Source organism: Eutrigla gurnardus (genome assembly GCF_963514095.1).
Source record: "Eutrigla gurnardus genome assembly, chromosome: 23".
NCBI lineage: Eukaryota > Metazoa > Chordata > Actinopteri > Perciformes > Triglidae > Eutrigla > Eutrigla gurnardus.
Genome location: NC_139934.1, coordinates 8,741,218 through 8,757,590, shown reverse-complemented (window position 1 = coordinate 8,757,590; position 16,373 = coordinate 8,741,218). Strand labels below are relative to the sequence as shown.

Here is a 16,373-nt window from a genome sequence, read left to right as displayed (position 1 = left end):
CATTAAACTGCTTTCAGCTTGCCCTCGTCGGAAGACGGGTCCGCTTGATGGTGTGGGCTCTATTCTTCAGCATCACGTCACACAACATGCCTTTAACTCCTAAGGTTTTATACATCGTCTCTCTGCATGGTGGCAGCAAATGAGCCTGAACTGTCAATCAAGCCACACTGACAGACGGGAATAGAGCATATCCTATATATTGCCACAGAAAGTTGGTGGGTGGACTGTTGGACTATAAAAAAACGTACAGACAGGGTGTTTCTGCGAAGCCCAGTTGAAAACCAACGTGTTGTGACAAGATCAATCCCCGCAAATTCAGGCCACGACAGCGGCATGAATGTGGCGGCGGGAAATATATGACAGGAAGTCGTAGTCATCAGAGCTGGCTGTGTGGGTTGGGGAGTGGTCAGCTGTCACTGAGTGATGTGATGGCATTACAGCCCCCCCCTCACACACACACATGGGAAGAAGTGGAGCCGCTCGCTCAGGTGGGGAGAAGAAAAAAGAAAGAAGCCGTCTGAACAAGGAGGCTAATGCTCACTGGCATTTCAGCGGGGGGGAGCGAGGAGGGTGTGGCTGCGTGATGTATGTGCTGTCACGGCGACCGACTCCCGCGCTAGGCCTGACGCACGTGGAGCGGAGAGCTCAAGGGCGAGAAGCCACTGAACTTGCACACAATCTGCTTAGTAGATTTTACTGATAGCATCAAATGGAGGTGATCTACTCTTGAAGAAGCTTAAAAATTTGCTGCCAGATTATCCAAGGCAAAGAGAACTGGCCCGGAAGACTGACGATGATGATGTCTGAATACCGAGTGAGGAGGGACTGATTCCTATAAATGATCTAATAGTGGATGTGTGGCAAGACACTAAAACGAGTGACCCTGAGGAGGCGGCGTGACCGATCCGCGGCGTTCGCCCCCCCGGGGCCGATGAAGTCCCATCCCGGTCACACAGGTGGTGTTTACCTTAGGTATGACCGATGCATAATGGGCTCGGTAATCACGCCACAATCTGCCCAAGCTGTATTGTACGTGATAACCATGTGTAGAGCATCAATTTCATAGTTTCACCTGCCAACACAGAAGGACAGAGATTGGTAGCAGGTGCCGAGTAAAACATGCCAAAACAATCTACTCCATTATTCAACGAGCCCCCCATCCTCCCCCCTCCCCCCTCCCGCCCTCGAACTTGTTAGGTGTGTTATTATTAGCAAAATGAATTAAAAAACAATTAGGCAAGGTGGAAATAAAAGAACTCGCCAAATTACATGGCAACTTTTCGACGAGGTGCGAGCTCAGGATTTACGCCGCTCCGTTCCAAATCGGAGAACTGATTGCGTGATTATGTGTCCGGGCGTAGCTTCCGAAGTGTGAGCCATATCTGACAGAGCCGAGCCGAGTCCCACTGTGCGAGACAGGATTCGACATTGTCCTTATTAGCTGCAAACAGTGGGGGGAACTAGTGGCTTATGTATAGCAACAGACTGCCAGCAGGTTTTCTCCCTTTGTTCTCCCTCTCCCTTCTCCTCCGTGTCTTCCACCCCATCCACCACCTCATCTGCCAAGCACATTGAAGTGTCAATTTTGAAAAGTGAACTGAACAAAAGCGTCTCCCTGAAAGGACGTGTCATTATCCTCTGCTGAATTTTTTTTTTTTTTGGGGAGGGCTCACCTGGACCAAATAAATCAGTCAATTTTCCGCGGTAACTACACAGCGAGGTACATTTAACTGCTGCGGGGAGAAGGGAGAAGGACAGGAAAGGTAACGGCAAGCTGTCAACAGCGGAATGAGACTTTTAAAGACAAAGCAGGGGCGATGCAGGTCTGAATGCGCCTTCTTGTGTCTGAGACTTCGCTGGGGACCACGGAGGGGATGTAAAAAGCTTCATTACGGCCGAGGGGAGAACACCGGCTGGCGGAGGAGGGAGACGCGGCCGCGTTGACCTCTGACAACCTCGACCTTTGGGAGGAGTTACATGGAGGAGGAAGATGGAGGAAGGCTTTAACAAGGCACGGAGAGAATAGACTCGCGTCCCGCCGCCGACCCGCGGAGCGTCAAGGTGAGGAGGCAGGGCCGAGGCAGATGTTCACCGCTGGAGCAGTCGTGTTTATGAGTCATCATAAAGGGCCAGCGCATCACTTCTGCCTGAGGGTAGCCTTGCTAATCTGTAAAGTGCATGGGGGAGCATGCACAAACAGCTCTGGTACAACAAAGACCGGGACCTCTGAGAGTGCACCCGGAAATTCACACGACTCCAATCTGACTTACGGGGGTAAACACAAGCAAATACTCAGTTGTAATGGATTAAATATATATCTTTAACCCCCCCATCGTTGTTCAATGTGATGCTATTTCCTCACACACACCTCATACTAAATAATTATTCAGCTCAGATGAAACTATGACACGGCTTTAGTTGGAATTGTTGTAACTGATGGAGCAGATCAAATCGCAAAATTAATAAAATCAATATTGTATCTGCGGCACGCGCCCATCGATTCGGCACACTCCTCCATTATTAACGGCGTCTCTGTTGTACGATCTCGCAGGCTTATAATGACGTGGAGAAGGGAGCGTCAATTCACCCTCAAAGAGAAGAAGCCCCACACGCAGGACGCAGATAAAAGCCGTCGTCGAAGGTGCCAAATAAGGAGGGAACGGAGGGAGAAAATAAAGGGATACAAGGAGGGGGAAGCAGAGTGCTTAAGGGACAAAATGTAAGTGAGAATGAGGGAGGATTGGAAGAAAGAGAGTATTAGGAGTGAGAGGGGGTGCTTGTCAGTGGAATAGAGAGTCGGGACTCCAGCGCTGAAAGAGAGTTGTAGTCATGGTTGGCTGCTTCTCTTATTAGACACTCAAATCCGTCAGGCTGTCTCAGGAACTTGGTGGAGAGAACAGTGTTAAAAGCCCATCCACAATTGAGCTGCCATGTCTCAGACTATAGCCCTTTGGCGATGTGAAAACCTAATTGTTGATCAAATTAACAACCACACCAGTTTAGTTTGAGATCCCCCTCCCCTCCAGATTGCAGGAGGTATCGATTGTCCCAGAGGTTCGTGATTGATTATACAAGACAGGTAGCACAAACTTACGCTGGAAGCAAAAAAAATAAATAAATAAAAGCCTCTAAATGTGGCTCATTCCGGCCAGAAGGATTGTTTCATCTGGGAGGTAAGAAGAGAGTCCACCGGGCTGTCACAGATGAATTGCTTTCACAAGCTGCAATAAAAAACGGGCCTCAAAATCCGTCTCCAGTGAGTGTTTGTGATTACACTTTGCTTCCCCGCTCAATATACAAATAAACGCCTACATGACTTCTGCGTTGCCAGCACATTTTTTTTTATCCAACGATGGTTCTGGATACGATCCATAAGTGGCCCCCGTTTCCCTCCCTGGTGGACACCTAATAGACGGCCCCAATGTTACAAGACCGAAGCTGCCAGAAGCAGTTTTCCAACACTTCAGCTAGACTGTTCCATGTTTCCACTTGGCTTGTGTTAAGGAAGTTGAGTAAATTATTAAAAAAGAAGGTAGGAGGTGAACAGTGTAGACAGCTGAATGGGGATGCTTCGGGTCCCACGGGTGTCATGGAAATGTTATCGGAGAAGTGAGCTATTAAATGTGTCACAGGGGTCAGGATGAGGTGGCATTACAAAGCCAATGGATGGAAGCTTTCTTTACATGGTGTCATAATTTTATAATATATGAATAATATGAACTGAGCGTGTGATTGGGTAGTTTCAGTTTACTTTCATTTTCTTTTCAAAATGTACTTTTACCATTTTAATCCTGTTGAAAATACACATACATTCTTGAGTTATAACAAAAATCGAGACAGCTCATCGTTGAGTCCAGGAGGACATTTGCGCCAAATTTGATGGAATTATCTTCAAGAATTCCTGATATATGACATTAATTATCATAAGATGTATGTACCGATGGACAGACAACCCCAAAATAATGCGTCTGGCCACATTTTTCGCCAACGCAAAAGGCAAAATAATAATGTATCACTCCTATGTCCCCCTCTAGTGGCAGGAGGGTGATAGTGAAGGATGTCGGATAAGTGAGAATACTATGGGTTTCACGGATCCACGGGACGAGCAGGGAAACCAACCTCTTTTACATAATAATGAGATACACCATGTAAACAGGTGTAATGTGTGTTTTTACAGGGAAGTTAAAACAGTGCCACGCTTGGTGACCAATCAGAGCAGATGGAGATGCAAGTCGCTGAGATTTTAACATAAAAAATGTTTCACCGACTGGCTGTGATCCAAAAAAAAAAAAAATGTGCACATAGAAAAGAGTCGGGCATAAAAGAGGAATTCTGCCAGCTCCGGATCACAGGTAGAAATGTTTTTACTTTCTAACATGAAAGATCATCTGTCAGGCAAACGACTGAGGGAGCCATGTAAGGACATCAAATGTTCAAAAAAACGAGGGGTTTGATTCAAATTTGAATTATCAGAGTTATCTTGAACCCAGCAGCTAACCACAGTTAAATGTCAGCGACTGAGTATTTCCACTTTTATATCATTATCTTGGCAGGCGTAATGACTGTGACTTTGATGTTCCATTTGAAAGGTCACTTTAACACAATACCTAAGGTCATATGGCAGTGTCCATGCCGCTTCCTCTGGCCTCACCTGGACTTCCTCTCTGCGTGTCCATCCTGTCGCCCCATGCCGATGCTTCCCTTCCCTGTCCAAATGTTTCCACTCAACTGATGTCCAAACTTTTCTAATTAAATCCTCGTTTTTTCTTCTTCTATACACTCTCTTCAGAGACGCCTCGCTAGTCTGAACATTAACCGGCGTCCACCGAGCTGAACTGAACCGAAAACAACAAGTACGTTTTTTGGATGAAACGGCCTTTCTTGCTGCCGTTCTCCCAGAGACGTGACGTTAATCCTCAAAGATATTAAAGCCGATCGGAAGGCACTGACGAGCAAAATAAAACGTGGCCGACGCCTCCTCTGACGGTCCGCATTAACGGATACGCGGCTCGTTTCCTTCCTTTTTAGCGTGTTGTTGACAACACCGTCCCCACACACGGGCGACAGATTCCTATTGTTCTCAGATCATTTGCCTGTTGTGTCGCATTAAAACTGCATCTACGGCACATACACCTAGGATCCACTCATCTTATCAACCTAATATCCAGCAGAGGATGTAAAGAAATTGACTACGAACGAAAATAACAGAAAATAACAGTGACAGTTAGACTTTAACATTTGATAATCAACAGGATCGCATCATTGTGTCATTTTCCACATTTAGACACTGTCAATAACATTTAATTCACACATACTGCTTTTTTCACTTGTCTTCTTAATCCGTTTCACAGGACTGGATGACACATTGGAGATATTTCTGAACATCAGGAACATGCACGTTGACTGGGTTGTGGATGTGAGCATGGGTGAGCGCATTAGGAGGTGCTTAAGTGTGTGAAAGGATTACATACTGTAAGGTACGCATTCGTATTGGACTTCCAGATATTTGTAGGTCCCCGGGCAGGGGTCAGGAAATACGTCGGGTCCAGCCACAACAGCACACTGGGTCCGGTTATTACATCTGGAAACAGAGGAAAGAGCAACAATAGCAACATCAGACAACCTCGTCCTTGTGATTCGCCACAATATACAGAACAGCACATTAGTCGGGTGTTTAGTGTGTGGTTAATGGAGGCGAACGATGTAATACTGTGGCAGAGATTATGAAGATTATGAAGCTCCACTCTTCACGGGAATTATTCATCCACTCTTTTCCCTTAAATACAGAGTAATAGAAGAGGATTTTAATACTGGATTTGGACTCTTCAAAAAGAGGTGCTCCACCGTTTTAATATTAATAATATCATTTTCACCAGGAAGGCCGGGACGTGGAGGATCCAGTGTTTTTGGAGTCAAACCAGTGACTAAAATCACAGATATTATCTTGACGTTTCCTGCTTTCCTGTTTCTGCTCTTTATATGCACACAGTGTATTTTCAAAATAAACCTCAGATTTATGTTTGTCAGCGTTTACTAAGGCAACAAAACTACCGGAAAAAACAGAGTTAGTCATATAATGGCATACTTTATTCTGAAATGTCTTAACTATTAGGCTGAAAAGGTACTACTTTTTCTATTTTGTATTGAAAAATTGGGATTCAATCTGATGGGTTGAAATGAAGTAGTGAGTTTTTCTTGTACATGTGTTTAAAAAGTAATTATATGGGAGTATATGTTGTATTTTATATCCCTTTTGAAAGTTTGACTGTAATTCTGCTTTTGATGTATGTAATGATGGGGACCCATGACTAACTGATGAACCGCAGATCAGGCCACCCTGATTAAGGCATGATTATATAATATCATTAAGGGAATAAAGCGTGGGATGGAGGAGCCGAGGTGCGCGACATGTTTAATGGCGAGATAGTTCACCCTTCTTTGTAGGTTCAGGAGACAATCTCACAGGTAAATTCATCTTTCTGCTGAGGGGTAGAGTGGGAAGTCGGGGGACCTGAAACCAGGCTCCAAACCATGTACAGGTCACATTGTTATTACTGCATGATGGATGGTAGTGGTGGGAGTGGAGAGGAGGGGGTGTGGGAGGGCAGACACAATCAACTGAGTGCGAAATCAGCTCCAACACGAGACGTAGGTCTTCATTAAAAAACACAATTATGGGGCCTGGTGGTGTTCTCATGTGCCATTTTGTTTTTGGCAGTCATCAATCAAAGCCCCACTTCATATTCACAGGGAGCCTCTTCGCCACACATAATAGCAATACTTATCTCAAGACGTTAAGTCTTAAATGTTCTGACAAGTATTGATCTGTTGCCGCTCTGCATCTGTTTGAAAAATGAAAAACAGGATACGAAGGTCGGGTCTTTGATCACCCATGTGTGTGTGTGTGTGTGTGTGTGTGTGTGTGTGTAGATCTCAGTGAGGGAGAGCTACAGTACATGCGAGATCGCCCGTCCATCAAATCCATACTCATTTACAGGCCGCCATTATCTCGCCATATATAAAAGGTGTTTATTCCCCTGGCAAGGCGGTTCACAGTGTAAGTCTTGTGAAGGTCAAGGCGGGGTCTGACACCGTGATTCATACGCCACAATTAAAGGATTCTCTACACCTTAATTAACATTGATTGGCTGCCGACTAATCAATCGAAACCAGTGAGGGACAAGCAAAGAGGGGCCATCGCGTTCCAAGCCAAAGCCAGTAATGAGATACGGTCTGGCGAGTCTCTCCCACGCGGGCTTCATGGGTTCGTGAACTCCCATCACGCTCTGTCACTCATTCCAGTCAGCTGTCTGCGCCCCCTCCCCACCATGAAGAGTTAATTCCCAGGCAGTAAATGCCAGTCAAATAAATAAGGGGTCAAGCCTATGAAAGTGAGAAACCATTATAGAGGCACCCTTCCTCCTAACAACCATTCCTGGTGCATTCTGGGGGGTGTTGTATCATCAGGTGAGAACACAAGTTAAGATTAAGTGTCACATATAATTAGAAGTGAGATGGATAGAAGAGGTTTGGAGCAGAGACAAACACAGTCTCTCTCGTGATTGGCCAGTCGTGAACTGTTTTTTTTTTGGGGATTCGCTGCCCTCGAAGTTAAGCTATCTGGATTTTTAATCATAGTTTGTAATAACTTCCTCTTGAGGGATTAAACATCATAATGTGTATTTAATGTGGATTGCAAACTTAATCCCAGCCTTAACATCTATCTTGACCCATATTCAAAAATCCCTTTTATCACTGCTGTGCTTTTTTCCTTTTAATTCTTTTGGTTTTTCCCCTCACAAATGCACAAATACTTTCTGATCACGGAGGAATAATTACAATTAAATGTATCAAGTGCAAATCAATGGCGGAGTAGGAGGAGGGGGGGGGATCAATGAGAGGAGAAGCTGCCCACGCCACTTGCCACAACGACTTCACAATTACCAATTAGAGGGATAATCAGGATTTCATCAGACACTCGGCTCCGAAGGAGCCCTTTGAACTAGCGGGGGGAGAGGGAAATGGATTCACTCTGACTGATGTATGCAAATATGGGCATACGTACAGTATAGGAGGAAGAACACAGCAGGGGGTTAGAGGCTACTGCAGTGCTTCTTACTGGAAAGCTCAGGTAATGGTTGAACTGATTATGAGAACCAAAAGAATTCACGCTAACGCTATATTGAAGTTCATCTTCATCTCTCTTTGTTGTGCGTTTGCGTTGTGGGGGATGGGATTTAAGAGACGCCGGATAAATGACACAATATTATCATAACCCCATTTTTAAATGGACAGGTCGGATTATTCTAAGTGGGGTTGGATGAGGTCAGTGGATTAACTACAGTAGATGGCGATGGCGAAATGTATTCATGCTCTCTTGGACAGTGTAGATACATTCACTACCACAACATATTCTACACAGAGTGTACATTTAGACTGTTTTAAATGAGCCTTTAATTTAGGACACTGAAACATCTGTTTCACTGCCCCAGTTCACAGCATTACACCGCTGTGCTCCTCTCCTGTTGCCTACTGTAGTTAATACACTGATAAGTACCTCATATAATCCAAACTACTCCTTTAACATGATTGTTAAGCGTTATCAGAGGAATGGTAACGGATTACATCTGGATACGACCCTCTATCAGAGCTTCAAGACTCTAAAAGAGGACACAAATCTCGCTTTTTCCAATTTGGCCACCAACCATCCCTTTTTTTTTTTTTTTTAAATCCGCATTCTTCCTCCCTTATGGCTTTTTTTTCTCTCCTCCCGTTTTCCCCCCAGTCTGCTGTTTGTTATAACTGGCAGATTAGAGCTCAGACTGCCAGCTGACGAGGGGAGATGTGGCACAAAGCACAAGAACCCTATAAGCGCACTCTGTAATGACTATAATCGCTGGCTGATCCCGCTGCTGCCTCTGATGTAAGTAGGTTGAGTCCCCTCAGTCTGTTGACCACTGACAGGGCAGGGAAAATAAATAAATAAATGAACGGGTGAATAATTGAATCAATGAAAGAAAAGGAGAAAACAGCCAGCTGTCGAAGACAGGGACGGTGCGGCTGCTGTCAAAGCGAGACAGATTCGTCCACATCGGAGGGTAATAAAAGACGAATTGGTCTGCACGACTGTTCCCTATTCAAACTCAAGTGATTTATATCAGGAGGAAAACACCAACCAAGTGGAAGGACAGAAAGCTTTTAAAAGTTAGGGAGGGGAGGAAAATGCGATGCAGAATCTGCTTCCAATACGGCAAATTGCTTTGAGTGGTTTTTTTTCCCATAGAAATCACATCAAAGGCGTCTGCCCGGACTAAGTCGCTTCAGCTCACACACTTGGTGGAGGGGAAGCTTCTCTGTGGACACACACACACACACACACACACACACACACACAGATTTTTGTTCCCGTGTTACAAAGAGACAAAATATCTAAATAGGTAAATTGAGGGACTTGGAGTGTGTGTGCAAAGACAAGTGTTTGTTGGTGTTGTTTGCTGTGTGTGTACACTGCAGTGTGTGTATCTGCTGTGTACACACTTCTGAGAGTTTGTATTTGTAAGAAAGGGAGGGATGGGGGGGGGCGGAGTGACGGACGGTCAATATCCCCATCCCTCTGCTGGGACCCATTACGCTTTACTGATGGTCTTCGCCACCCACGGTCGACTTCATTCATTATCTTTCCTCGCTGCACGCCGCAGCAACCATCTATTCTCATTCCGCCTAGCTCCTGGCAATGCACAAAGAAGGAAAAAAAAAAACAATCTTTAAAACCTCAAGAAAATGTTACAAGGAGAAGGGGAGCGATGGCCTTGAGCACTGTGCATTTAGCGCTGGTGTAAAACCAGGAAGTATTTAAAGTCGATGGTTGAGTCTTGTTTAGTGGAGCCGTTTCCAGCGAGAGGAATTATCAGTCTCTGTGGAAGCCTATTGCTCACAGAAGCTTGCTGCGGAGCGCATGGAGCCGTTATGGGGGGAAAAAAATATATCTTTCATATGTTATTTGGAGTTACTTCAAAGATACCCGAGGCTGGGGATTATCAAGCAAACTGTAACAAGCATGCTAATGTTCTCTAAGTGCTGTTTCTGCTTCTGCTTGGGAGGGTCGGGTTTACGTGATTGAATTCTGTGAAAATACAGCGATTTTATTAAGTCATCGGCTTAAGGACGATTGAAAATGATTGTAAACACAAATATTTTTGTTTCAGAACAAGGTACAACGAGTCCCACCCTATACGTGCACATATGTTTGTTTTCATCCAGCCTTTTCTTGACAGTCTCTCTATATCACCTGTTTGTCCTGGCAGGTCCATACATCACATGGTAAACACACTGTGTTGCTGGCCGCTGAACAGCTCTATCATAGCAGACACGGGTCAAAAGGTCGAGGGCGACTTGGAAACGCACCACATGTTCAAGATTCTCCTTTCTGTTGTGAAGAACTTCTTTATTAAAAAAACATCTTTTTAATAGAGTGTCACATAGATATTCAAACGACGCATACCACCATCTATATACTCGCTGGACGACGATCCATAACGGCACGACTGAATCAGCCCCGACGCATTTTTATTCTAGAGCCGCCACGTTTTTTTTTTTTTTTTCAAAACACACAGCAGGAGCCGCTCAACGCAGATTAAAAAGCAGAAGAGGAAGATGGGGAATGAAATGTATACAACATAAACACAATGGGCGAGTGTGGGCGTGGAGTGCTTTAAGTGCAGCGCTGAAGGGGGCTCACTGTCCTCGAGTACTTCGGTCCACAAAGCACAGCGCAAACATCTGTCGGCAAACGCCCGTACAACAGATCGACGTGAGTTTGCGCGGCGCTCGGGAACCCACGGAAAAAACACATCAAGCTCCCTGACGCTGTTTGTGCAAACACTCTGGGTGACAAAACCTCAGCCATATTCCCCTTTTTTTATTGGATTAACGATGTGGAACTAAGCAGAAATGAATGAGTGCAGAGTGTGCGTTGGGTATAGAGAAGATGGAGTGTTTAAAGTGCATCCAGCTACGTATATGAATGACCTTTATCAGGCTCTATTTGCTACGGAATAAGAGTTTCATTAGTGATGGTCATATATAGGTCAAGATTGATCATCTCACACAAACTACTCCCACTGCTTACATAAATGCAATTTCTTAAAGAAAAAAAAGAGCATCTTGAGCTCATTTTTTCCCTGCTGACAAGCATAATCCCTCTTAGCCATTCGCACAGATTAGTTTCATAAGATTCTTTTTTTTTTTTTATATATATATCGCACAGTTTTCCCTCTCTCTAATATTGTATTTGGAAGATAAGCCGTAGTTCATCCCAATGTAACAAGCTGAGATAAAAACGAGGGGAGAGATGATCAACTACAATACAGACGACTTGAGTATTTAAAAAAAAATTTTCACACTGAGAATTTATGGATGTGGGCGACATATGTTGCAGATGACACCCAGCTGTTCCTCTCTATTCCACCAACCTCCGACACCCACACTGCAACTCGCATCTCGGACTGTCTGGCAGACATCTCCGTCTGGACAACTGCACATCACCTCAAGCTTAACCTGAATAAAACCCAACTCCTCTTCATCCCGGGGAAAGACTGCCCTCGCATGGACCTGTCGGTCACTGTCGAGGGCATCTCGTCAACTGCGAGGAACCTTGGTATGACCAACTATCCTGCACCCCCAACATCACTGCTGTGGCCCGATCCTGCAGATTTGCCCTCTACAATATCTGCAGGATTCGGACTTTCCTCACAAAACTCCTGGTCCAAACACTGGTCATCTCCCGCCTCGACTACTGCAACTCTCTCCCGGCCTCTGCGATTAAACCATTGCAGCACGCCTCGTCTTCAATCTACCCAAATTCTCCCATGTGACCCCCCTCCTCCGTGACCTCCACTGGCTCCCTGTTGCAGCACGCATCCAATTCAAGACGATGGCACTGGCCTTCAGGGCCATCAATGGAACGGCACCCATCTACCTTCAAACACTGGTCAAACCCCACGCCCCGAAGCGAGCACTTTGCTCCTCTACCTCAGCTGGCCGGCTGGTACCACCATCGCTGAAATCAAACAAATGTCGCTCAGCAAAGTCCAGACTCTTCCCTGTTCTGGCGCCTCAGTGGTGGAACGAACTTGAGGTCTTCCGAAAAAGGTTCAAGACTCACCTGGTCAAGCTTCACCCCCCCAAAAAAGAACTTCTATGTTCTTACCTATAGCAGACGAGGACCTAACACTTGTTTCTATTTTTTAATGATATGTTGTGGTTTCTTTCTTTTCAACAAATGTACTTATTGTAAGTCGCTTTGGACAAAAGCTAAATGTAAATGGATTCATCTATGAGGTCCTTTGCTTGGCCACAGTCCAGGAGCTTAAAGTGAAGCTCAGGCTCGGCTTGATAAACACATGCTTTTCCCGTTTCGCCTCGTGTGTTCGGGCGAGTGGGCACTTTACTGAGGTGATGACTAAAACAATATCTGGAACCGAGAAGAGAAACTGGGCTTGCTTGTGCTCACAATGATGGATGAGACAAAACGACGGTCAAAACATTTTCCATCTCTGATTTGTTTTATTGGTACATTTCCCCGCTTACCGAAGCCCACACCAGGAAATAAACCTGCCTCGCGTTTCATTTTTCTTTACAGTTTATTCACATTTTATTGCCACTTAATATGGAAAGGAAATCTATTCAGGTTTTCTTTTTAGCACATCTGAGCTGGTGGTGGTGTATTCATTAATATGTATGCAACACCAAAGACTATAATTATATGGAAACGGTCTGTTCAGACTGTTCAAATTGAAAACCCAGACTTAGGTTTCATTAAACATCGGTGTGTATATCTGTGTTACTTAGAATATTGTACACATTTTGTAGGAAATTACTTTCTTTAATTTACTTATTTTACACGAACATCTGAAATAAACACGAGCTGACCCAAAACGATTACACATAAATCGTATAAAATATTGAAATTGCCTAAATTGATTTTTTTTCACCTCTCGGTTACAAGATCATTTTGTCTTTTGGACCACAGAAAAGGAACAAAACTAAGAGTCTGTTGCACAGAATGTTCTGAACTTTTCTCAGGCAACACATGGATTTGAGTTCAGGCCAGACAAAGGTCATCGCCTCAGGGGAGGCTCCGCGGATCGGCTGCTGTTCTCAGCGAGGTCCAACCCATACTTTCATGAGAGCAGAGACATGTTTACTGACAACACAAAGGCGGATGAGCCGTGGTAAACATTCCGTAAACTGGGGGACTTAAAACAACAGAAACAAAGTGCAAAAGAAAGTTACTCAACACGACTTGCTGTGCTTGGAATTTAACCCATCAATGACGCACTTTTTAGCCTGTTGCAGTTGAATGTCTTAAGGTGTGTTCACACCAAACTCGAAGCGTGAGATGCTAATCCAAACAACGTCAATGCAAAGACGAGAATAGAGGCAAATTGGCTAGGCTAGTTTTTAGCAATAGCATAGCATAGCCCACCTACGATTGTTCTGAAAAGCATTTTAAAAGGTGTTTGCTTGACCCAACAAAGCATGACCTCCAGCTTTTTTTTTTTACAAATTGTCATCATTACGTAGTAATTTCAGCATCCTTTTCTCAATTAAATCACACAAAAATATTCTGGGTTTATAGCGCTGTAGTAAACCAGCAGATGTGTGACTTGCTATTCACAGTGAATACAGCTCAGTGATATTCACAGAGCACCCCTGGGTGACGTTCTGGGACTTTACAACATGCACACAGCAGCAATAGTGGTTATTTCAGCCACGATGGAGGAAACCTAGTCTGTATCTACCCTCCTCTCCGGCGCCTCCAGCCTGAGTGACGCGAGTAAACACACCTGATCCTAAAGCGAGGTGGGAACACACCTTTACACAGGATGTAAGCGGCCGCGAGGTCCTCGGAGAATTCCCGTTTCTATTTGCACTACATTGTGGCGCCGATGCCTGCTACTGAATCTAAAATAAGTCTCAGAAATAAGTTTGAATGGCTGAAAGCAGGACAAACCACTGAGCTCCTGAGTAGATGTTTACTTCACCTTTAGCCCTAACAGCTTGCCCCAAACACTCTGCTAGTGCAAGTGCGGAGAGCTAAAACAGAAAGGAAACTAAATATATTTGGAGCACCGTGAATGTGCATGAAAGTAAGCAAGCTCTTTGTGTGGAGTTTATGGATTCAGCATTGATTATGACCGGCACAAAAAAAAACGTGTCTTTGAATATGAAATTGTGAAATGATGTGTCGTGCTGCTTGTCAGCAGGATAAAATCAGCTTTGTTTTGAGGGATACATGTTAAGAATAAAGCTCATCATCACATAAAAAGACACATGCAATGTCTTTGCAATCATTTGGAATAAGAGTCCTCCTGGAATTGTGAAGGAGATGTAATCCTGCTGCAGGCGGATCAAACTTAGCCTCTTTGAAATACATCCATTTTGGTGCCACAACAGGTATTAGGTGACGCAATTTCTCCCTCCGCCTGAAAGGTCAGTCCGTGATTCTGCACATGCTGTAGCCATCCACCTGGCTGTGCACACCGAAATTCCATTAAAGTATGAATTTGGCACAAGCTGGAGTGTGCTGGGGGAGCTCGACGCTTCCAAATTCAACATTAGGGAGGAAAAAAAAAGAATTACTGATCTAAATACAAAAATAAAATGATCCTGCAAGTGTATTGTTTGTTTTTATACGATAAAAGGTTGGCCTTGTATGCTAATTCATTGAGATTAATTTTAGACTTCATATTGCTGCGGCTCCATTATATACTTTCACGTGCTGGTGCCGTGTTTTTGAAGACAATAGTATGATGAATTCTCTTTGACGTCGATGCTAGACCCTCTTCATAAATGCATTCACATGGGCTGCTTATCTGTCTTTCAAGGCAGCGAGTGCTCTTATGGAGCGCAGACAAGAGAGTCTGAGTTCCAGCTCTAAAGGGCAGAGATAAACTCATCAGAATTATCCTCGGCAGTGTCCTTGGATGTCAGGAGATACGCATCGGGGGAAATGCGCGGCTCGAAATAGAGCAAAGAGCAATGTTTTATTTAAATTTGATAGCGAATTCCAAGTTCTGCAAATATTAGTTTAAATCTTTCTCAGAAATACACACACACACACACACACACACAGTGGAACTTCCATATAAATAATGCATTATTTCTTTGTTTTAGCCTGTGAATCAACCACTCATGTTTATTGAAATTATACATTTTCCATACAGCTAATCAGCATAATCGTCACCGCTGCTTCCACACCGAGGCTTTAATTAGCGAAATGGTCGGGAGGCAGAGTCGTATGTAAATTATGTCATCATACATGCTGAGATGGATGATTTGTATGATGCAGCAGCTTTGACGGCGGTTAATTAAAACGCCAGCACAAGCACTCCTGTCAATATATCCTCTGACTGTTCTGGTGAAACAAGGCAACGGGGATTTCTGCCATGGAGGACTGACAACTCAACATACAATTTGTGACAGTTCATAAGATATAATATGGCTTCCCATGGGGTAGCCGCTTCGCTCGGTTATAATAACTAAGTAACATGTCAATTGTCTTACAGGCTTTCAAATTGTATGGATGGTATTTAATCAAAGCAAAACAACTTCAATAAAGTTCTCACCCTGGAAACGAATATAGAACTGAATGTAATTTATATGCATGGAGTCAGCGGGCATTTTATTTTGAGACATTATTAACCAGTTAAAATTGAAGAAAAATGAAAAATAAAAAGGTATTTCCACTTTCTCCCCAACAATAGCTAATTAAGACGTGTTTTCAAATCTGTTGCTATGAGAACAATGGGCATTGATTGGAATAGGGCTTTCACTCCTACTCCATTTACAGACACCCACACCACCAAAGTGACCTGCAGACACCGACGTCGTTACGCAAGCCTAAAAACATTTTTTCATTATATCTCCATTGTAAACAAACAAATTAATGAAAGCGTAGGGTATGATTTAAATATCTGTCAAAAACAGAAGTGTCCAATCCATGGGTCTGTGTATGTAAATCTCCGCCCACGGGGTCCCTCCAGGTGCCTGAAGGGAGGATTGAAATGTGCAATAACTTCACCAATCGATGTGTTTGGTGGGTGAGGCTTATTCACTGGAGCCTGCCCGTCTAATGATTTACGATTTCCAGGATGAATTTTTCTATTCTTGTCAACAGATGATGCCGCTCCCTATCTTCCTGGTGATGCTTGATTTATCTCCCCAGCAAAGGCCCTTGGGATTTTCAGCCTATAGAGCCATTTTAGGCTAAGCCTCATTCCAGGAGGACTGGCTCTTTTTTTTCTTTTAAACAATAATTTATTGTGCAGGGTGTGGAGTGACATTTCTGATGGGTGTAGCTGTGCACGTGC

General features: G+C 44.1%; 1 protein-coding gene across 6 annotated transcripts in view; it reads right to left on the bottom strand.

Annotated features, from left to right (window-relative positions):
* Window positions 1-16,373, bottom strand: part of LOC311008763 (adhesion G protein-coupled receptor L3) — a 179,396-nt gene that overhangs the window by 78,734 nt on the left and 84,289 nt on the right. For all 6 annotated transcript variants that reach the window (XM_084002629.1, XM_084002625.1, XM_084002626.1 and 3 more), the window contains exon 5: window positions 5,472-5,581. In XM_084002629.1, the coding sequence (XP_083858755.1) occupies window positions 5,472-5,581 (110 nt within the window). The remainder of the gene's footprint in view (window positions 1-5,471; window positions 5,582-16,373) is intronic.